Source organism: Chironomus tepperi, unplaced genomic scaffold, assembly GCF_022539635.2.
Source record: "Chironomus tepperi strain 1889 unplaced genomic scaffold, CSIRO-AGI_Ctep_v1 contig_73, whole genome shotgun sequence".
NCBI classification, from domain to species: Eukaryota; Metazoa; Arthropoda; class Insecta; order Diptera; family Chironomidae; genus Chironomus; species Chironomus tepperi.
In genome coordinates, this window is record NW_027226195.1 from 522,847 (window position 1) to 547,256 (window position 24,410).

Below are 24,410 nucleotides of genomic sequence, written 5' to 3' on the forward strand. Positions count from 1 at the left end.
ATTTACTGAAAACTTAAATTTTATAAAATTTTCAATCTCAATTTTCCGTTAAAAATTGAATATTTAATTTTTTCTGATAAAATCTTAAATTTCTGTTGAAATTTTGAATCTAATGTTCCGTTAAAATTTTGATCCCTTAAATTTTAGTAAAAATTTTAAATCATAAATATCCGTTAAAATTTTGAACTTTTGATTTTCGTTGAAATTTGAATCTTAAATTTACAGCTAAAGTTTGAATCTGATATATCCGTTACAAATTTGAACTTTTAGTTTTCGTTAAAATTTTGATCCTTATGTTTTCGGTTGAGCTATTTGAACCTTAAACTTTCGTTAAAGCTTTGAACCCTAAATTTTCGTTAACACTTTGAATCTCAAAAATCCGTTAAAATTTTGAACTTTAAGTTTTCGTTGATTTATTTGAAACGTAAAATTTCGTTAAAATTTGAATCTTGAACTTCCGTTAAAAACATTTATTGTCACATGAGCCTATAAAATTAAGTTAACAATTTATATCCAGAATTAAACATCTAGAAGCTTTCAATTAGTCAGCACCGCCACCAACTATGATATTTACACAGATAAACTTTTCAGTGATTTTTCGTCATGATAACAACAGCACAACTACATTAATTGCTAATTTACTTCCGACTTTAATGTTTAAGCTGACTCGACAGTCGAGAATCGTGATAATCAAATCATCAAATACTATTTTTATATATTCTTTCCTACAAATCTTTAAGTGTAGCGCCGTATAAAGCACTCAATTTGTGCAAATTAAGCAATTCTTATTTATTTCATTCATAAATAAATTATTGGAGTTGGGCATGAAAAGGGTTTTTTGTTGAAAAAGCGGTAAGCAGTAAAAAAATGTTTCATTTTATGTTCCTTATGTATACTTGATAAACTTTATTTTCGGTCATCTAGCCATGCTTTACATATTTAGAAAAAAGTTTTTCCTTAAACATACTCAATCGCTCTATTCATCTACAAAATTTCATTCAGAAAATTGAACAAAAGTTATTTAAATTAAAGAAAAATATGTGATCGATTAAGGAACGGCTGTAGAGTCATCTAACTATAATAAAACATTTTTCCGACTCCAGCAATTTCCCAATCGATTTCCATCCATATTAATCCTTTGGAAATTAAACAGTTACATACACACATGGTTGATTTAAATTGAAGGATTCAGTTATTCTTGTTATTTATTATCGTCTATTGTTCTCGTTTTTTTTAAGCTTTTTTTTAATTCTAATTAAATTTTTTATTCTTCCAACTGATCTTTGTATCATATTTTTAATGCAATAGTTAAAGTAACTGGAAATATATTTGATGACTGATTAAATTTAGTTCTTATCTTCCTTCTTCTCGCTGCTCTCCTCATTTGGCTTACTTCCTGAACTCTCACGCTCTGATGCCATCTAAAATATTCATGAATAATATCCATTAGAAATCTTCAAATTTATATATATCCCTAAAGTCTTACCTTTTTGTATGCCATTTCGAAGAGTTTGAGTGATGATTGTTGAAGAGCACCAGTCTCTTTACGTACGAGATCTGGATCAGCATTTTCCTTATCGGCAAGCAATGTTCGTACTTTTGAAATTTCTTCTCGCAATTTATCGCATTCCTCCTTTGGCAATTGATCTTTGTATTCTTCCATTTTTGCTTCTGTGTCATGTACTATTGATTCAGCTTGATTAACAGCTTCAATTCTTTCTTTCTTAACCTTATCAGCTTGTGCATACTGTTCAGCATTCTTAATCATATTCTCAATTTCATCCTTACTAAGACCACCTGATGATTGAATCACAATTTGTTGTTCCTTGCCAGTTCCCTTATCTCTAGCTGATACATGAACAATACCATTTGCATCAATATCAAATGTTACTTCAATTTGTGGTACACCTCTTGGTGCTGGTGGTAATCCAACAAGTGTAAATGCACCAAGTAATTTATTATCAGATGCCATTTCACGTTCACCTTGATGTACTTTAATTTCAACTTGTGTTTGTCCATCAGCTGCTGTTGAGAATACTTGTGATTTCTTTGTTGGAATTGTTGTGTTTCTTGTAATAAGTCTTGTAAAGACACCGCCGAGTGTTTCAATTCCAAGTGATAATGGTGTGACGTCAAGTAAAAGAACATCTGTAACATCACCAGCCAAAACACCACCTTGAACAGCAGCACCAACGGCAACAGCCTCATCAGGATTAACAGCACGTGATGGTTGACGACCGAAAATATCTTGTACTGTTTGTTGTACTCTTGGCATACGTGTCATACCACCGACAAGTAAAACTTCACCAATATCTGACTTTGATACTTCAGCATCTGATAAAGCTTTTTGGCATGGTGAAATTGTACGTTTGATGAGATCTCCAACAAGTGATTCCAATTTCGAGCGGGTCATTTTAAGATTCATGTGTTTTGGTCCACTAGCATCCATTGTGAGATAAGGTAAATTGATGTCTGTTTGGACTGCTGATGATAATTCACATTTTGCTTTTTCGGCTGCTTCCTTTAAACGTTGCATTGCCATAACATCCTTTCGGATGTCAATTCCTTGATCCTTCTTGAATTCATCAACCAAGAAGTTAACAATTGCATTGTCAAAATCTTCACCGCCCAACATTGTGTCACCATTTGTTGACTTGACTTCAAAGACGCCTTTTTGGATTTCGAGAATTGAAATATCGAAGGTTCCACCACCGAGATCGTATACAGCAATGCTATATAGGAATTAAAGATTTATATTAGTATGCGGAATTTCATGATAAGGCACAAAACTTACATTTTGTCTTCGCTCTTGTCCATACCGTAAGCTAAGGCAGCAGCAGTTGGTTCATTAATGACACGTAAAACATTAAGTCCGGAAATTTGACCAGCATCCTTTGTTGCTTGACGTTGTGAATCATTGAAGTAAGCTGGAACTGTAACGACTGCATTCTTAACTGGAGTATTTAAATAAGCTTCAGCTGTTTCCTTCATTTTAATTAATACAAATGCACCAATCTGTGACGGTGAATAAACTTTTCCGTCTATTGCTTGAACCCATGCATCACCATTTGATGCCTTAACGATTTTGTATGATAAATTTTTCATATCTTTTTGAATTTCTGGATCATCAAATCGTCGTCCAATAAGACGTTTTGTAGCATAGAATGTATTAGCTGAATTTGTAACAGCTTGACGTTTGGCTGGCATACCGACCAATCTCTCTCCTTCTTTTGTAAATGCAACATGAGATGGTGTTGTTCTTGATCCTTCAGCATTCTCAATAACCTTGGCCTGTTTTCCTTCCATTACTGCGACGCATGAATTTGTGGTACCTAAATCAATACCGATGACAGCACCTTTAACACCTTCAGATCTATGATGATTCAGTTTTTTTTCACGAGTCGATTGGAATGTCGCGATTATGTAAAGAATCATTATTTGTGGAAATGAAAAGAAGCAGTTAGTATTTTATGTATGATGAAAATTTCACTTATATTATGAAAAATTTATTGATTTTCTCATTAAATACTCACTTGTATCTACATTGTAAGCGATTAAATTGATTGAAGTTCTAAAATGTAAATGCAGACAAATTAGATATTGCACAAAAATGACATGATAAGTTATAATCATGAAAATTAACCAAAGAAACTCACATTTTTCATCAAACTCGATAGATTTCTTGTATTCATAAGAGTTTGTGTGATGTTTGAGTTTTTCAACAAGTGTTTTGTAGCTGACAACATTTTGTTTAATTATTTTATTCACTTTTAACTTGCTTAACTTCTTTATTTCACGTGAGTTATTCTAGAAATACAATTTTTTTCTCTCCAATAAGAAGAATCGAGAAAGGTTCAAGCCGATTTCGAATAAATGTGACGTAATATTCGAATTTTCGAAAATGATATTATGTGTTCGAAATGAGTTTTTATTTGAATTTTTTGACCGTTATTTTTATGGTCGACTATTTTTACTTGCGAAATTTGATGTTTTGATGTTTTTTTAAATTATTATCACTGATTATGACTTAATTAAGTATGACTCTATGTTCTTTGGTGTCAACGTTCGGTTAATTAATCTTTATTATTCAACACATCCCTATACAACTGTCGATGAATATTGACTTATCTGATAACACTTACACATGCTTATTCTGCGGTATCTGTTCAAAAATAAAGATGCGCACATGCCAATCGCACATTCTTATACATCTCTACATCGATGATTCTAGAATAGAAAATTCAGGATCCTCTAGATTACGCAACATCCATGCCGTACTTTACTAGATATTCACATCCATCAATATTTTCTATTTTTAAATATGACACGCAAATTTACTTATTTTTTTCTATTTTTACAGACTTAGTCCATTGTACAAATGAGCCAAATGTCTCAATTCCCAGCCTTGCAAATCTCTTGGTAGAAAGATCACAGAATGCTAATTGGGTCGTGGTATATAAAGCTCTCATCACAACACATCACTTGCTTGCTTATGGAAATGAAGTATGTTTGGGATTTAATATGATAATGATGTTGTACGGGAAATTAATTAAAAAAATTTCTTTTGTTGTCTGCAGAGATTCATTCAATATTTAGCATCAAGTAATTCATCATTCAACTTGGGTAATTTCCTTGATAAAAGTGGAGTGCAAGGTAAATTATATGTGAAACATTAAAGTCTATGCTGTAAAATTGTGCGTGTATCAATGGAATGTAGAAATGGTCAAAGTATTGGTTTGTAACGGAAAGAGGAAATTTAAAATTTTTTGTTCAATTTTAACGGTTGAATTTTGAAAATTCGCATCATTGAAGCGAAAATTCAAAAACTAAAAGTTTGTTATATTTGAACTTTGGATAAAAATTCAAATTTTTGAAAACCGTTAATTTTTTAATTTGGTTATTGAACAATATTTTGGTAGTAGAATCTAACAAGAATGTAATCTTATAAGATTCCATTGGTACGCAAAGTCTTTAAAGTAGCGTGATTATGCATGTTAATGCTGTAATTACCATTGACTAATTTTCTGCTTTTTTACTAATTTAGAAAAATGTCTTCAATATCTAATAATTTTGTTGACAAAATGACCTTATTGGTAGTCAATTACTAATTAAATTTTTATTTTTTGCTTTTTTTCTCTTTTTCTCCTTTCTATCCCCAAACATATTCCATACTTATGATATAAACAATATTTTATCATATTAATAACATAATTTGTCATATAAATTATATCAAGGTGCTGTGGGAGCACGTGTTGGTAAGTTTTCGTAACAAAAATTCATATCTGATACATAATTTTATTATTTTTATTATATTTATTATTTTGGTGAAGGATTTACCCAAAAAAATAATCTTATTTATGTACACAATAACACAACATATTTATCTCTATTAATCTACAGGATACGATATGTCGCCATTCATAAGACGCTATGCGAAATATTTGAACGAGAAATCACTTTCTTATCGTGCGAATGCTTTCGATTTTTGTAAAATTAAACGTGGAAAGGAAGAAGGATCACTTCGCACAATGAATACTGATAAGCTATTAAAGACTCTTCCAATATTACAGCAACAGCTTGATGCTCTACTGGAATTTGATTGTACGGCAAATGATTTGACAAATGGTTAGTAAATTGCAATATCCTTTGAAATTGTCAACGGTCAAAAAATATTTGAAAAATAACGGCTGGAAAAAATCCAAATTTTTTGAATAATTTTTGACCGTTAATTTTTTAAATTCATTTGATTCTATTCAATTTGGATTAAATCAGACAATTTGTACCAGTATTGAACATTCCTCAAGAGAAATAAGAATTGAGATATAATCAGATCAAACAAGAATTTCTAAGGAATTTGACTGAGGAAAGAGAAGCGAAAAATTCCATTAAATTGCTCGATGTTTATTGAATGCCTATATTTATTTCTGTTTCGTTGAATAACATCCAAATCTCCGCAATTTACACCTTCTGATTTCTCTCAATTCAATCTATCTGATAATCTATCAATTTAAATTCAGATCATTCATTGAATTATTTATTTTATTTTATTTTTTATAGGTGTCATTAATATGTGCTTCATGCTCTTATTCCGTGATTTGATTCGCTTATTTGCTTGCTATAATGATGCCATTATCAATTTATTGGAGAAATATTTCGATATGAATAAGAAGCAATGTCGTGATGCATTGGACTTGTATAAGAAATTCTTAACTCGTATGGATCGTGTTGGAGAGTTTTTGAAAGTTGCAGAGGTAAATTTTGTGTAGTTAATTTAATTAAATTCATTTTAGAGACAATTTGTCAAATTAAAAATCAAAAATTCCAGAACATTGGTATTGACAAAGGTGATATTCCGGATTTAACAAAAGCACCAAGTTCATTATTAGATGCACTTGAGCAACATTTAAATACACTTGAAGGAAAGAAGACTTCATCTGCCGCAAATACCCCAACGCAGACAGCAAGGTATAAATTTTCAGGATGCATCGTGAAAAATTTATCAGACACGAAATTATTACACAGAAAGACACACAGATTTAGTTTGATTTTTTTGACAAACAAAACCTTTAAGTAGATTGATTGATGCTATTCGATTAGAAATTGGATGATTTTTTATTATTTTCATGTGAAAAATTTAGAATTTCAAAATTGTTGAGAGAAAATTTTCATTCTTAGAATTTTGAGGATGTTTTGTGTGGTTTCATGATCGGAACAATTGGAATGGATTTATTTGAGAATTTGACCGAATTGATTTCATGATTCCACTCATTTTGGAAATGGTGTCATTTGGAAATTTGACACAATTGAAAATTTAACGGTCAAAGAAAATTCAAAATTGAACCGTAATAATTTTTTTGAAATTTTCAAGTTCAAAAGAGTTCAAAATTTGAAATTTTAAATAACGGCTTGAACAATAATTTCTCATTTTACATTCTGTAAGTTCCAATTGAGGACAGAGACAGCTTCCTGTGAAACTGCAGCTTCACAAGATCATTGCTGCATCCATGTCCACTCATAAATCCATGAAATTCCATAAACATTCTCAATTTTATTTAAATTTTCTTTACAATACAGTAGCACCTCAAAACTCAAATGCTAGTACTGAGTCTCTTTCTCTATTTATTTCTCGATAGTTTCTAGACCTAGATGACGTCATTATCTTGAGACTAATGAGACCATTTCATTATAGTTACAATTTACATACAAAAATAGATTTTTCTTTATAGTAATTTTTGATTTTTTTGTCTTTTTTTTCTTTAAACTTTTTTCTCTTTCTTGTGCCTCCCAATAACTAACACATTTTTGTACTAATCCTGAATTCACAATATAATTAATCATATATGTATCACTATCTGTTTGCAATGTTTTATAATTTTCTTATATTTGCCCCCTATAAAAATGCATTTTTGTTGTTTGCTTTCCCATTTTATTGCACCATCTGTACTATTTGCAATGTTTCATCCTTATTACTTGCTCTAATTTATTCTTTGGATGTACACAAAATTATATATAAAAAATTAACTTAATCTCATATCCAACAATGATAAATTTGACTAAATAACTAACGAAAATAATAATTAGCAATCAGAAAAACGTAAAGAGCGGTGTTTCTGCCCTATCTTCTACTAGCTCATCATTTGGAACTGCTGCTGCATCGGCTAAATTTGATCAACATACAAATGGTATTGATGAAGGTATGAAAGCTCAAGCATTGGCTGAGGAGGAAGCTGCAATGAATCAATACAAGGTTTTTATCTGCTAATTTAAAGGAACTACTTCCGTTGATTTTAATTCTTACATTCCATTTCTAATTTCAAAGCAGTCAAAAGTTGGTTCACCGACCGCAACAAATCCATTCTTAGCATCACCGCCAGCGTCATCAGGAAATATTGTTGACTTATTTGGACCAGCTGACGGTGCTGTTGCACAACCAGCACAGCCATCAAATGCATTAGATGATTTATTGCAATTAGGAAATCCATTTGCTGATATGTTTGGTGCACCAGCCCCACCACAGCAACAGCAACCTGTACCAAATCAATGGATGAGCAATGGTAAGATCTGTTTTGAGCTTTTATGTTTCCTATTTTGAAATAATTATGATAATTTGTGGAAAAAGATATATTATTAATTATTAATGAGTTGAATCTTTTTATTTGGATGAATTTGAGAACCTTACAAATGTTTTTGAATTGCTAAGGAATTGTATGGTTTTATTTGATAAAAGTGATTTTTCATTTAATAATTCTGGAATTGTGAAATTTTCAGACATTTTTGAGAAATTTAATGATCTCCTGAATTTTGTATTTGTATGGTTTTTGATCCTTTTGGTTTGTAGACTTAAATGTTCTAGGACAATAAAATTGATTTAAAATCCTTTGAATTGTTGAAGAATACCAAAATGTTTCAAAACCTTACGAATCCCTATGAAGCAAAACTGTTGTATGGTTTTCAAATTTTTAAATTTTAACGTATTTTTAATTCCAACTTAAGAATTTTCAACTCAAAATTTTTCTTTGAATTTTTCCCTTTCTAAATTCTTATTCTTTATTTTAAATTGTTTGAATTAATTTATTGAATTTTATACTTATGATTTTAATTTATTATCATTTTAATCACACATAATGATTCACATAAGTAAATAAGTAGCTCATTTCAATCAGTTCGGCTAAATAAAATAAAATCACATGGGGCAGCAAAGAAAAATTTTCCATAAAACAAAATAATTGAGAATTTAAATTCATGACATCAAAAAAAATATATAATTTCTAGGATTTAATGGACTTGCGACACAAACTGCTCCTTCATCACAAACACAAAATCATTCGACTGCATTTGTTAGCGAAAGTAATTTCTCCTCAGTTTTTGGAAATAGTGAGCCAGTTGGTATGTAATGTTGACAACAACACATTAAGAACTTCTCATTTTTTATATGTTTTCCTATTTTTAACTATAAACTTAACTTATTTGCTGTGCATTAATTGAGACTTGTACAGAAATAACAAATTTATTTTAATTCCTAATTTTCCCCTGTAAAAGTAATTAATAGTTAATTTAATAACTCGGTAATTGTATTGAATGGAATGGATTTTCACGTCCTCTAAAACACATTGAGAGTTACACAATTTTTTTAAAGATTGCATGAAATACACTTGAGTGAAATTTAAGTTTGTGGGCAATTTTTGATGATTAGAATGACACAAAACTTAAATTTTGATCGTCAAAATTGTCAGACTAACCCTAATTTTACTCAATTCACAACTTTGGGGCATTTTTGTTGGATATTCTCAAATATCATTAATCCTAATTGACACAATTTTTCCAAATTTTCCTCATTTTGTCACTTAATTATCAAAATTAACACTTAAAGTTCCAACAAAAATCGTCCTAAAAAATCCATAAATTCTTCCAGTACTAAACTTAGTTAATCTCATATTAAGTAGCTACAGAACTTAGTCCTTAACTCTATATCAACTCTAGACTTTTCCCATTTTTTGTGACTTTTGAATCCAATTTTTTTCATTCCTTCCAAAAAGTGAGATTTAAAGATTTGAAATTCAATTGAGGAACAAAATAAGCATTTTTAGAACCTAGAAAAAAAAAACTTACTTAAAGCTCCATTGAATTCACGACAAATATGCAAAATATCATCATCAATCATAAATTAATATACCAGATGTTGAAAGGATTTGATGGAGATGTGTTGACGGAATGTGTAGAAAATTTTAGTCATCTATCAAGATTATTATATGAATTCGTCTTGTTTTGAAGTCTGTATCGTCTGCTAGTCTATTGGAATAAGCTCTGTTTACGTCATTTTTCGTATTTGCCATGTTGCTTTAAATTTCCTTTAGAGAAACAGGCTGGGATTAATCGACCAGAACTTGACATTTATACAGTAATATAAATTCAAAGTTTTAGGCAAAGGTTGAAGTCGAATTAAATTTTATATGAAGTAGAATCGACTCGAGTTGACTTTTCGATATAAAATCCAAGTGGATTTCAAACTCTGATTCTAGGAATCGATTAACAAATTGCAGTAAATTTCACTTAAAAGTGCGGAATCGATAAATCCGATTTTAACTAAATTTGGTCACTTTAAACCAATTTATTGCTATTTGTTCCACTTGAACTTGATTTCTTCTGTCTAAGAAATTTTAAAAGCTCAAAGCAACGATCTACAAACTTTATGTTGTGTACCACAAAGCAAAGTTTGCATACTTTAGGAAATACTATAAATAATCGTATGTTCTCAAACTTCTTTGTGTCAACCTAGAAAAGGTCCGATTTTAGCGTAATTCCTAACATCCAAAGAGAACGAATTACAGTACTTCAGTGTCTTGCAAACATGATCTTTGTCTGTTTGGGAATGTGTTTGTTTCACAGACTCTAATCTCTAATTTCCAAATTTCCATTAAGTGTCATTTACTCAAATTGACTCAAATTTTCTACACAAATTAATCAACCATTTTTCATCACATCCACAATCATCATTTTGGTACCATAAACACAATTTTATTTTTCATTTTAAAAATTAAACTTTTTTATTTTCTAACAAAAATTTTTCTTTTTTTTTCTCTTTCGTTGAATTTTCCAATTTTATGATTTTCTGAAAAATTTGAATTTTTCCGCAAATTTCTAACTTGATTCGATAAAAAGGCTTTGATCCATTGGGAGACGTACTAAAACCGGCATCGACTGGTGGACAATCTACAACTGGCTTTATTCAAGCTACACATCAACCAATAATTCCAGGTGCAGCACAGCAGCAGCAACAACAATCCGGAAAAGTGCTTACGGGTGATTTAGACAGTTCGCTTGCGTCATTAGCGGAGAATTTGACGATTAATAAAAGCGCAACATCATCAATGAAGTAAGTTGTGACTTTTTGGGGGATATGGGATATGGAAGGTTTACTTTAGGGTAAGGGTAAGAATCACAGTTTGACTTTGGGGGATATGGGCAGATATAATTTTGGGTTAGGGCAAGAATCACACGGCTGTATCACCTGCGTTTTTGATGCGCAGGTCTGAAGTTTTCGGATGTACCTTTAAGTTTGTCCAATGCTGCTGGCCTGTAAGTTTTACATGTAGGCCTGCAGTTTTGAAGCAACCTTAGTTTACTTATACAGCTAAAGTTAAGGGGCAATGTGTTGGCATGCTACGTTGTCTTTTTTGGGGGTGAGGGTATGTGGGACTATTTAGGGCATCTACTGATGCTTTGGGGAATAGACGATTCTAAGGGCTCTGTTACTCATTGCATAGTAACTGACAGGGCTCAAAGTTGACTCAAATCGACCTAATAATATGAAATCCGAGTTGACTTCGAGCCCAGTAAAGAAGCCTTTTTCAGAAGATAAGAAGAATTTGTGGGATTTGCTATAATTTTGTTATATTTCTTTATACTTCACAAGAGTAAAATTCTGTAAAATTATATTAATTTTTGGGAATTGAACAGTAATATTCTTAAATTCAAATTCCTTATCTACATCTGCATAATTTTAATACATCGCATAACTTAGCTTAATTGACTTCCATTTCTTACTGCTCAATTCCTCTGAATTTCAATCCTCAATTTTAATTCTACATTCCAATAACTATAATCCCATAATTAATTACTCTCCCAATTTTTATTATCGCAGAGGTGTGCAATGGAATTCACCGAAGAATCAGGCAAAGCCACAGAACTGGTCGCCACAACCTATGGCAGCAACAACCGGCGCAAATTATCGGCCAATGGTAAGGACTAAACGATTAAGATTGATGTTAACTATTAGTGTTATGTAAATATATTCAAAATTCTGTAGGGTGAAAAAAAAAATATTTTTTTTTTCTTCTTGGTTAAACGATTTTTCTCTTATTTTATTGATTAATGGAGTTTACTTTTGTTTCTTTATTTGTTTTTAATCGCTTTTTTTGTACTATAATTTTCTATTGAAATATTGATGTTGATTGGAGATTTGTTGACTGGATGGGAAATTAAGTTGAAATTTGGTTGATTTTTTTGAGTTAAAATTCAAAATTTTAATTTTTAAACCGAGTTAAATTGCTCAAATTTAAGGGTTTTGTTGAAATTTTAAGGGGGTCTTCGGTTTGAATAATTGAATTTTTAACGAATATTTGAAAAGAAAATTGAACCTTTTGGAACCAAAAATCTTCAAAACATAAAAATTTATTATCATTTTTAAAACAAGTTAAATTGCTCAAATTAGGGAGATTTGCTCAAAAATTTAGGGGGGCTTCAGTTTTATTAATTGAATTTTGAATAAAAATTCTTTTCAAATTGAACTTTTGGGAACCAAGAATTCTCAAAACACAAAAATTTCCAGTTCATCAAAATTAATTTCTAATTGTTTAACACAATTTTTGCTAATAATAATTAACAAAAGCTAGTCTTTGTGCTGTGTCTAGTCAATAGTCATCAAATCAACTTCAGTCCTCAATTTTTAAACCTTTTTTTTATGAATTTAATTCAATTTATATTTTTGTAAATTCTCTTTTTGTACAAATATACAAAAAATTTATTATTATTTTGATGAAACAAAAAAATCAAACAAATAATAGGCTAAAGGCATGACTGTAACTCCTGCACCAAGCACAATTCACATGTATACCCACAACATACCTTTAGCGTATTTTCCTCCGATGCAGGTAAGATTTTGTTTTTTTTTACTTCTTTATTATTTATGTTATGAGTTATGCTACTTATTGTTTATATAATATAATTTTTTTGTAATCAATAACAATTTCACCCACAATTTTGCACCGAATATCTTTAATTAATTGTTTTTTTATTACGGTAACTTATAAGAGAAATATTTTTTAATGAAATGCAAGAGCACTTGTACACTGAAATAGATAGATTGGCATAATAACTGTGAATTAATAATTAACACTATGAAAACTATGTGAGTGACATGGGATTATTGTTTGGGATGTGGTTTGATGGTTGATTGGTTTTTAAAGGATATGCTGTGGATTATCTAAGTTTTACTTAAGGTCCGTCCAAAACTGCAGATTTGCGGACTTAGACGAACTTTAACAAACAGCTAAATCTGCAAACCTGAGCATCTGAAACGCAAGATATTCAGGTTTATGGTTCTTGATCGAATCCTAGCTTGATTCCATTTTGAGTGTCTTTTATCCTGATTTGTTAAATATGGGTTGCACCTGAGCACTTAGTAATTGTAACAGTCTTTGATGAGAACTGATCTTACGTTCTTGATAATTGAGAAGCCATCATGTATCTGGTTTGATGTGTAATATCTTGATCACATGGACTTGCTTCTCATAATTGCAGATCATGTATTCTTTTGATATAACACAGTCTATAAACCTGAGCAGCACAATACGAACAACCGCGTTTTTCTTCATAAAAATGAGTCTAAATCCACCGTCACGTGCCGTTAGGGCAACTATGTGTCTTATCGTTAATACGACGACGCAGCGGTGCCTTAGCGAGCATGATGTACTGTTCTTGACACTCATGTCAAATTAAGGAAGTTCTGAATCTTCGATTTACTTCAAATCACTTTAAAAATTCTGAACAAATCAGCAAATTCAATGTCTATTCATATCCTCCATTTAACTATGTAAATGACAAATCTCACAGAATTTCATGTCACACACCGAAAAATCTCGTCTAAAAAAGGTTTTCAGTTTACTAATTTTAAATTTTATTTTCTCAACAGCAAATGGCACCTCAAATTCGTCCAGGAATGCCAATGACATCACCTGGTATGGCAACTGGTATGCCAATGATGCAGCCACAAATGCCAATGGCAGGTCAACAAATTCCACAGCAGCCCATTCTCACTCAACAAATGCCACAAGCTCAGCCAGCAAATAATACAAATATTCAACTAGATTTATTTGGTGCATAAACATCAACCAATGATGAGGAAATCATAAAATAGAGAAAATAAGATATAAAAAAAATATATTAATATTAATTATAATATAGAGTCATATATATATATATATATTGAAAAAGGAACGAGAGAAACGCATTGATGGTGACTCAAAGAGTTCGTCCATCAAAAAGCTTTTTTTTTTATTGAAACTATGAAGAAAATCAAATTTTTTTCGTTCATACTTTAAACTATTCAGTTGGAACGAAAAAAGTACCATTAAGGAGATGCTGTTCTGCAAATAATTTTTATTTACATCATAAGGAAATCATTCACTTGAGACATATTACATCCAATTATCCAATTAGATGATAATTGAAATAGATCCAGTAAGTGGACTCGAGTTGAAGATACAGTTGCAGACAGAAAATTTAATAATGATATATATTTATAGTCCAAAAACATGAGAAAACTTATTTATCTTTGCAAGACACACACATTTAGCGCATTACTATGAATATTATCAAACTTCTATATTCCTGTTATCTATTTGCATCTAGAAAATCTATTGTGAGAAAAAAAAACATTTAATGAATGATTAAAAATTATTATTATTATACAATATATTATGAATATATTTTGGCGAATGAATTAACTAATTGTGGTTAGGTAAAAAATCGTTTGTGAGAGAAAAATTTGATATAATAGAAGCAAGAAAGGGAAATTGTTACGATTAAAGGTGGATGAGATTGATTGTTATTGTTCACTACATGATATCCTTAAATTCATTCAAAATTGCAACGAATAATCCGAACTTAACATTTCGGCTCTAGGACAATATTTATGAAATTTCACTGCGACTTCTTAAAAGGTTAACAATCCTTATTCTGAGAATTATCTAATTATATCTATAGCAATCATGTGTCAATAAATCTACAGTGATCAGGATAAGTTCAACTTCTGATTACTGAGACATTCAAGCCCTCAATCAATCATCATTCACCAATCAATCCCTTTTCTTTCTTTTTTTCTGACTATATATATCGTAATCCAGTGCAATCAGGTATTTTATGAAAGCAAGGATAGTTCATCCTTCAGCAAAAAATATTAAATATCTATATAAGCGTAAATATCGATAGATTATTATAACAGAAAAAATGAAATTTAGACCAATGAAATAAATTTGTATTGATTAGTTCAACAATCTAGTGCTGAATTTAGGGTGGGGGTTTATGAGATGTATTTTGAGGTTAAGTAGTTTATTAACTGGAAGCAGGAATGTAGGTAGAACTAGTATAGAGGAAGAATCTATTCCAAATAAGCCATATTCCTAGTAGTCAATGAGCATACTCACCTAAATGACCGTACTTGTTATAACAATTTGAATAATATTTATTGTACATGATTGAAAATTTCAGTCTGTTTTTGAACTCCGAAGAATAAACATCGCTGTGAATATCCGTAAGGAAGTCGTTTTGATTAAACTACATTACATTACAATTACATGAATATGTATGAAAGGGGGTTTCAACTATGTACAATGCGTTATAACAGATAAATAACGTGAGATAGGGTAATCAATTGGAAACTAAGCACTACTTGCTTGATTCTTCCGTATTCCTACTGACTGAGTTACTTCATAATTGTAAAAAGTGGTAAAAAGCAATAATAGAACCTTTTTGTAACGATGTACGTTACTCTGCATCTTTAAGTACTATATATCTCCTAGGAAACCTTCTCAAGGCATTAAAAATCCCTGAGAATGAATATCTTGCAACTCCTCACCCTAAATTAAACTTAATTCAGTAGTTCAAAACGAAAATTAGCTAAAACTAAAGTCATAATTATTAATAATATTAAAGCATCAAATGACTAGACAATATTCGTAGTGAAATCCACTGATAAAAATTTTCATGTGTAGTGCAACATCACATTTAGGACAATTTAATGAGACGTGCTAGATTATTTTAGTACAAATTTATTCAATGCTTGGTTTATGGAACTGCTTGTGATGTCTTTCGTGGAATTTTAAGTCAAATTGATTCAGGAAGACATGAAGCAGTCTCGTAAATAATGTCAAGGAAAATCTATCGCTAAATATCTATAAAATATGAAAGAAATTATAATAATTATGACTATATGACTATGAGAGATAGAAGAAAGGAAAATGCATGAAGCTTAAGAATTTTTTTGTATCATTCCATTTAATTTTTTTCCTTATTTTCCATCTCTTGGACTAATTTTTTTTATGTTTATTACTTTTGTTTTGTATTTCAAGTTTTATTATATTTCTAGTAAATGTTGCAAATATTTCTTCTTTTTTAATTTTCTTTGTTTTATAGACACGAAAAAGTGTGGTGAAAATGAGTTTTCTTTCTGAAAGAATATCAATAAATGAAAGATAAATAATCTAGAATTGGAAATTAATGTGATTTTGTCCTTTTTAACTGAATTATTCAACATTGGTCGCTCTTGTCGACAAAAAGTATCAGTTCCAAAAAATGGAATTCTATAAACGAATATGAAATTTGGTTGTCAAATTTTTGAAAGATTCGAACTTTCGATATTATTTTGAGAGTTTTTTTTTCAATATTTTGATATTACATCTTATGCTCTCAACCAACTATATTTATATTTAGCTATGATAATAATGGTTATAAATGGTTTGATTACAGATATAAAAAAGCAATTTTTTAAAGATTCTGGTCTACTTCGATCTAGCCCAAGTCGGCAAATTTCAGACAATTTCCCGAACTCTTGATTTCGGTATCAAGAACAGTTTAAAATTCACAATCAGTTTCCAATTCTAGACAGAAAAAAAAAATAATTTAAAATATTTAGAAGAACAGTATTTACGTGAAACATTTTGAATATTAAAATGAAAATTATTCTTATTGTATAAAATGCTTTTAAAAATGAATAATTATATTAAATATGCTAGGGGCATCGCGAACGCAAAGCTTCAATGGAGTTAAGAATTATAAATTTTTGCTCATTAATTTCATATTTTTTTAGTATAGTTTCTTGTGTAAATTATTTCTTCTTTTTGTTGATTACATTGAACTGATTTAAAGTAAAAATAATAAAATATATTAATTATTGCAACAACAAAAAATGTATAAGTCGTCGACAATATTCGTAAAAATCGATATCCAGGATATAAAAAAGTATATTTTTTACATACATAACCAATTCGAATTTCGTTAGATTCTTATTTTATTGAATCATGACAATGCTTATGTTTTAGTTACGAGATTTTTTTTTTATATTACTGCAAAATGAACGTAATTAGTCGTCCAATAAATCAAATAGACTCAAATTCACTTAAATAATAAATGAAATAAGGATAAAAAAAAAATTGTGATGCTGATTATGATAAGTTTCAGTACCACATTATATTGAATAATTACGTATTAGACCAGTGATGGGCAAGCATTGTGTAGCGGCACACTAGTCCCTAACATGCAATGATCATGCTTTGATGGTACAGAAATACCAATATGGTACCTAAAAGCTCGGTCTCTATGTCTGTTAGAGTGTGTATCACCAAATTGTTTTGAAAAAAGCACATGTTGTGTGCGGTTTGACTCGTGGCTTGTCACGAATGTGTGTCGTGGCTTGTCACGGAGTTGTGTCGTGGCTTGTCACGAAGATGTGTCGTGGCTTGTCACGAAGATGTGTCGTGGCTTGTCACGAAGATGTGTCGTGGCTTATCACGAAGTTGTGTCGTGACTTGTCACGAAGATGTGTCGTGGCTTGTCGCGAAGATGTGTAGTAGCTTGCCACGAAAGTGTGCCGTGGCATAAAACAGATTGCCTATCACTGTATTAGACCCAGAAAAACCAGCAAGAAAGAAGAATTAAATGATTTTTTGTACATACCCAAGTGAGATGATGAATGAATGAGCTGTTAATTGAGTTTCATGTTCTTTTTTTAAGGATTTTTTTATTATATAGTTTAATTAATTGAAGCAATTTATAATTATCAGTGGAACATGCTTTAATTCTATTGCCTGTTAATTCCTATTCTTTTTTGTTCATCGATGACACAATTTCCTACTTTTCACATTCGTCATTCTGATATCTGCCTGACATTTAACGCTTTTTGTGTTCTTTTTAAGTTTCTTATTTTTTTCGTTCTTTTCGCTTTCCTTCGTTCTTCTCGATGTTCTATCAAAAAACATTAACGACTATTGTTCATTACATTTATTGAAAAAGTAATAATAATAATTAATAATAAAGTAATGCTAATATTAATGATAACAATAAAAAAAAATAAATTTACCTACAAAAAGTAAAAAAATTAAAAAAAGATGGAAGAAAACGTTTTGTCATCTGTCGATGGGCTTGGATGTTGATTGATTCTTTTAGAATAATTTATGAGAGCTTAGATAAGCTTTCAGCTATAATTAGAGAATGATTCTATAGTGCTTTGAATGCACTAAAGTTTGAATTTAGATTTTTACATTTATAAAAGTCCAATTCTCGCGAATGTTTGTACTCATTTAGTAGAACTCTAGATAAATCAGTTATTAATTGGGCTTAATACCGTACTAAGAGTTTTTTAAAACTAGCTTTACCCTCCTTTAGCACTTTAGAGTTCTGCCAGATAACTTCTTGATTTTCTTTTATATTCTTGTTCCAAAATGAAGTACCAATGACCCTGTCCTAAATGATATCGGAATCTTGCAAACGAAAACGACATCCTTCATCTTGAATGTCAAAATTGCGAATAAACTTAAACTAGTTGTGGTGTCGGTTTGGACCGTAATCCGCCCGTTACCCGCTCTTTAGCGGATTGTTTAGAAAAACCGGAATCTGTAGCTATACTTTTTGTGATAAATACTGTACGTGGGTACGATTCCTACCAGAAACTGATCACTCAATCAGAGTATTGTCGATATGACAAGGAACCGTTCAATCAAAATATATCTTTGCTAAAGAATGAAGTTACAAAAAACTATAATAAAGGCGACATAACGTTGCCCTAGCGAGAATGTTGTGCTGATCGGGTAGAAGGCAATCAATTCTAAAAGATCAATCAACTTCCAAGTCCAAGGGTTTGAGTTTTCTAAGTAATTCCTAGATCCTACTTTTAGACATTTATCTTAAAAATATACCATATTAAAGAGGAATAAGTCAAAATCCAAGAACCATACCCAAACAAACTCAAATCCCGACACCAAAAAATTCATAAAGAAAAAAAATCAAGAACATTTAGAAAAGCAACAAAAAAACAGAAGAATTAAAAAGTTTAAATAAAGTTAGATGAAAAAGTTTTAAAGAATATATTGCGAAACCTTATGAACCTAACGTATTAAAGATAAAGCAACAAGCAAGTAAAAAAAATGATGAAAAGCAGAAAAAAATATATTTGATGAAAAGAAAAAGTGAAGTAGCAGTAAGCAAGTTATATATGTGAATAAATTAAAAAAAAAAAAATATTATATATGATGAAGTATGAGAAAAAGAAGAAATGTTTCCAAAAAACGAAAGAAGTTTTAAGGTATAAAAAAGTTACATAAAAAAGTGAAGATGAAAAAAAAGAACTCAAGTAAATAAATTCATTAATATTACATGATAATATGATATTGTATGTAAATGTAGCTTATGACGATATGATTTATTGATTAAAAATTGAAAATATAACTATAGTAATTGAATAAAAATTACATACAATTGAGTATGTTAATCAAATGCATATTATTCGAGGCTATCATCATAACTAAATGCTATTTTTAAAAAATCATCACGAAAATCATAATTTTTTAGCTTTTTTACAGAAATTATGGCTGTTTACTTAAAATGCATTATGGATTTTTGTGTTAAACACTTTTTGGCACTGACAAAGGCCGAACTGAATGAACACAAAAGTGAATAAATCAGTTTATATTTCCATTAGGCAAAATATACTCTTTTGTCTGACATTGCATTGTCGTAAATTATTCATATAGTTTTATGTTTAATTATTATGTAGCTGCATTTTCAGCTCCAATTTAGCAATGGTCATCAATTGCCGTGAGAATGTTTGATTCGTTGATTATTCTTTTTGCTTTGTATTTCCTTTGGTTTGATTGTCAGGCTTTTAGTTTTGACTATAGAGCTCAAAGTGAGTCAGTTGAAGTCGACTCTAATTGGCTGTTATCTGCACTCAGTTCAGCTCCTCACTTGATTGCATCAAGAACAGTGGAGGGCAAAACTGTGTGTCGCAGCGTTATGTGCCATGAAAAACCGAAAACTAGAACTAACTCAAATTGCACGAGTCGAATGACTCGGACTTGGATTATGACTCATTTTATATCCGACATCATGTCAGAGTCACGTCAGTTTGGTGCCGGATTTTGGATCGACTGATCGACTTGTGCTATTCATTAGTCGTAATTAGATCAAAGTTGGGCACTCTGTGTTCCGCGGCACATTAATGTGCAAAATTTTGCAAATGCCATGAACCGTATGAAGTGAGCAATTTCAATCGAGACTTTTCATCAAGGTATCTACTCGGGTTCGTAGCTAGTAAGCATTCTCGTGAAAATTCACCCGAACAGCACAAAACATTCGCTAGGACGCCTCTACGACGCCATACTAACGCTTAGACGGTTGATTTTGTGATTTTGACCCATTTCTATTGCAAAAAATGTGATTCACCGTTTGTTCAGGCTAACTACTTGATTAATCTATTTTATAACTTTACCTCTTGACATCGAAACGATTTATTTCTACAGGAAATGACTTAGTTCATACCCAAAATCATAATAAATACTTTGAATAAAGCTAAACTAAAACCACCCAAAGCTACTGCGATCTACTTTACAATGTCAATGATACCTTCCTTTATTTCATAATTAGGAAAGGCCAAGGAATTTCTCTAGTATGCGCTTGCTTAAGCTTTCAATGCAAATGTGATTTTGCAAATAAATTAAAACGTATAAATCAACAAACATATCATTAATTCACGGCAAAATGCTTATATTTGACAGCAAATGCAAATAAAATGACAAATTAATCATCCGTTTTGGTGATGCTGTTGGAACTTGCTGAAATATTATTTTTCTTGATTTGTTTTCTTTCTTCTTCTTATTTTCAGCTGCATACCGCCTTTAAGACTCATTTGGTAATAGCAATATCATGTCGTTAATGTGATTTTCGTGAATTGCTCTGCATACAAGCTGACTATAAATAAACAAATATTGAAAGTCTAGACTTGACGTTAATGTCATTATGGATATTTTGTGAATGTTTTTATTAATTTCTTTGGTTACTGAATGATTTGAATTTTTTCTCATTGAATGCACTAAAACAATTTCAAATTTGAAATGACCGTTAAAAATTGTTTTTATTTTGTTGGGACAAAACAATGAAAATTACAAATTTTATGCTATAATTTATAAACAAATGACTGTAATTCTCATTCCATTAAGACATTCCATGATTTATGATGCCAAGCAACAAGCCATAGAACTGATTATGCTATAAATATTATGTCTATTTGATTAAATAATTTTACAGCATGAAATTAATGCTCAAAATAGCTTCTTAAATAACAGGAAGTCTCAGCTTTCCCATAAACGTGACGATGATGCTACCGTTTTATGATAGAAAGCCTCAAGTGCTCTTTACAGTAAATTTTCTCATAAAATAGTTCACCCACTGATAATTTCTAAATTGCATCATGTTTTATTTCGTTAATTAGTGCTGATTAGATGATGCTATAACTCTAAATTAGAGACCATAACTAATGTGCATTGTTTAAAGTCATCCTCAAAATATGATTTTTTTGCAATTAATTAAGAAATTGCTTCTGTTAGAAAGCATTTACCTTCCTATTGACCTCTCATCATGATTGATTGCAATTTCTGCCTTTATTTGTTCTTAATTACTGGATAGGATTGAATAATTCAAGAAAGCTACATCCTATAATTTATTGAATTTAGACAGTAGTTGGTGATTTTGTAATGAGGAATTAATTTTAGTGGCTTTTGGAATTGATATTGATATAATATTAAGAGACATTATGTGATGATCATGAGATATGCAGCGTTCAATAGATATATCCGTAAAGTTTGACTTTGATGATCTTTGATTGGGTGAGAAATAAGAAAATTAATGAAAAACTAAATTTGCTACGACAATATACCCAAAAATGTACGTTTCGAAGATGTGAAAAGCTGCAGATCTCTTTATTAATTCCAAAATCTGATCAGCATACTCATTGGGAACCCGAGGAGCAAATTACGAGGAGCTTCTTGTTGTACAAATGGATCAACATCTTTCGGTCCGAAGTCATAAGAGCAACAACTTCGCATCTTTCCGTCAATACGGCTACGCAGCGTACCCTAGCGAGCAGAGTTTGCTGCTCGGGAATATTGTCCACACAGCAGCCAAGCTGACAGTATAATTAGAACTAAAAGGCTTCCACTTGGCAGTACCAGTCACTTAAGAATCACAGCCTGCTTGGCAGCCAAGTAACTTTCGTACTGTCCAAATCGAAAATCCATGTAAGAACCTTTACAAGAAAACATTCTGTTGCATGAAAAAAAGAAAATGAACCGGTCATGATATTGGAAAAAGATCCTATACCCGTAGAGGGGGTCGAACCCTCGACCTTTGGATACCTCTCTTAATGCAATGTTAGGAGTCCAACGCGCTTTCCACTGCGCCATACGGGCTGTCGCGAATAATAAGCAAATCTCAGTACATATTGGATGAGAAGTGTGAAATTTTGTTTAATGTAACTTGAGAATGTTGGTATGGAATCAAATAAAATGTTCAGAATGTTAATTCTCAGTTGAGTTTATGTATAGTTTTGACTTTTTGTTTAATATGTGTTTGTTAAACTCAGAGCACTTAACACAGTGACATAAAATTGTTAAAACAATAAACATATTGAGATCAGATAAACTTGGTTCACTTTCAAACAGTTCTGTTAAGAACTGTAATTCATAATTTGTGTGGTTGAGATTCATACAAACCTGGTTGAACAGCTAAAATAGGAAAAATTCCAAGGGTCAGACACTCCAGTGGTACAGTACTGTACTTACTGTACTTACTGTACTTTTCATACAAGTACAGTAAGTACAGTAGGTACAGTACAATACTTACTGTACTTTCATACAAGTACAGTAAGTATTGTAAGTATTGTACTGTACTTACTGTACTTTCATATAAGTACAGTAAAAATTTTACTGTACTTACTGTACTTATATAGAAAATATTATAAGGATTATTCTGTTAAAAACTCTTGTGAAGCATATGAAATCAATGTTAAAAATCTTAAATTTATTATATTTCACCTTAGTTTTCTTATATTAATATAAAAATAACTACTACAAATCCGAATTCTGGCTAATTCTTTTTATTTTCGCTTCAATTTTCTTATTTGTAATGAAAAATTACTCGGAAAAGCCGAATTTTGCTTCGATTTTCATATTTGGGATGAAAAATCATTCGGAAAAGCCGAATTTGGCTTCGATTTTCATATTTGGGATGAAAAATCACTCAAAAAACCGAATTTTCATATTTAGGTTGAAAAATCATTCGGTAAAGCCGAATTTGGCTTCGATTTTCATATTTGGGATGAAAAATCACTCGAAAAAGCCGAATTTGGCCTCGAATTTTATATTTAGGTTGAAAAATCGCTCGGAAAAGCCGCATTTAGCTTCGATTTTCATATTTGGGATGAAAAATCACTCGGAAAAGCCGAATTTAGCCTCGATTTTCATATTTAGGTTGAAAAATCATTCGGTAAAGCCGAATTTTGCCTCGATTTTTATATTTAGTTTGAAAAATCATTCGGAAAAGCCAAATTTAGCTTCGATTTTCATATTTGGGATGAAAAATCACTCGGAAAAGCCGAATTTAGCCTCGATTTTCATATTTAGGTTGAAAAATCATTCGGTAAAGCCGAATTTTGCCTCGATTTTTATATTTAGTTTGAAAAATCATTCGGAAAAGCCAAATTTGGCTTCGATTTTCATATTTGGGATAAAAAATCACTTGGAAAAGTCGAATTTGGTTTCCATTTTCATATTTCGGTTGAAAAGTTTCTCAAAAAAACCAAATTTTGTCTCAATTCGATGAATTTACTGTGGAAAATTCCTAAAAATGTAAATTAGTACATCAGTTTTCCTTATATAAAGGTGAAAAACTTTGAAAAACATTATTTTCTATTAAATTTTCTTTAAAAATAGTGAAATTTAATAATTTTTATCACTTTTTCATTTTAAAAATGATAATACAAGTATTGTAAGTACAGTACAATACTTACTGTACTTTTCATACAAGTACAGTAAGTATTGTAAGTATTGTACTGTACTTACTGTACTTTCATATAAATTCAACAAGTACAGTAAGTACAGTACTGTACTTTTGGAGTGTCTGACCCTTGAAAAATTCTTAAATTTGACAGAAAATTCCCTGAAATTGGTTTTCAATCAAAGCAACCAATTCAAAAATTTCCAAAACATTTTTAATCCAAATTTTTCAACTCCATTCCATTCATCATGAGAATCCAAAAAGTCGAATATTTCAAGCCACAATTTGGCGAGATTCATGGCCTCTTTGGC

General features: G+C 30.7%; 2 protein-coding genes and 1 non-coding gene across 10 annotated transcripts in view; 1 reads left to right on the forward strand and 2 right to left on the reverse strand.

Annotated features, from left to right (window-relative positions):
* Positions 1-19,302, forward strand: part of lap (phosphatidylinositol-binding clathrin assembly protein lap) — a 29,989-nt gene extending 10,687 nt beyond the window's left edge. The window contains exons 2-14 of one of the 8 annotated variants that reach the window (XM_070653820.1): positions 4,361-4,503; positions 4,578-4,653; positions 5,235-5,255; positions 5,401-5,625; positions 6,058-6,251; positions 6,326-6,465; positions 7,582-7,747; positions 7,820-8,054; positions 8,773-8,886; positions 10,660-10,873; positions 11,642-11,738; positions 12,564-12,650; positions 13,691-19,302. In XM_070653820.1, coding sequence (XP_070509921.1) covers positions 4,361-4,503; positions 4,578-4,653; positions 5,235-5,255; positions 5,401-5,625; positions 6,058-6,251; positions 6,326-6,465; positions 7,582-7,747; positions 7,820-8,054; positions 8,773-8,886; positions 10,660-10,873; positions 11,642-11,738; positions 12,564-12,650; positions 13,691-13,882 — 1,904 coding nt within the window. In that variant the 3' untranslated portion in view covers positions 13,883-19,302. The remainder of the gene's footprint in view (positions 1-4,360; positions 4,504-4,577; positions 4,654-5,234; positions 5,256-5,400; positions 5,626-6,057; positions 6,252-6,325; positions 6,466-7,581; positions 7,748-7,819; positions 8,055-8,772; positions 8,887-10,659; positions 10,874-11,641; positions 11,739-12,563; positions 12,651-13,690) is intronic. The other 7 variants (XM_070653821.1, XM_070653824.1, XM_070653825.1 and 4 more) reach the window with 7 other exon arrangements.
* Positions 871-3,865, reverse strand: Hsc70-5 (Heat shock protein 70 cognate 5). The gene is made up of 5 exons (XM_070653704.1): positions 3,657-3,865; positions 3,534-3,571; positions 2,795-3,373; positions 1,487-2,732; positions 871-1,421 (listed from the first exon to the last, which is right to left on the reverse strand). The coding sequence occupies exons 1-5, from the start codon at positions 3,744-3,746 to the stop codon at positions 1,347-1,349; spliced, it is 2,028 nt and encodes a 675-aa protein (XP_070509805.1). The 5' UTR covers positions 3,747-3,865; the 3' UTR covers positions 871-1,346.
* A 3,120-nt stretch (positions 19,303-22,422) lies between the features above and the next one.
* TRNAR-CCU (transfer RNA arginine (anticodon CCU)) lies at positions 22,423-22,514 on the reverse strand. Its single transcript is given in 2 exon segments — positions 22,423-22,458; positions 22,478-22,514. It is a non-coding gene; the product is annotated as a tRNA-Arg (tRNA).
* Positions 22,515-24,410: the final 1,896 nt, after the last annotated feature.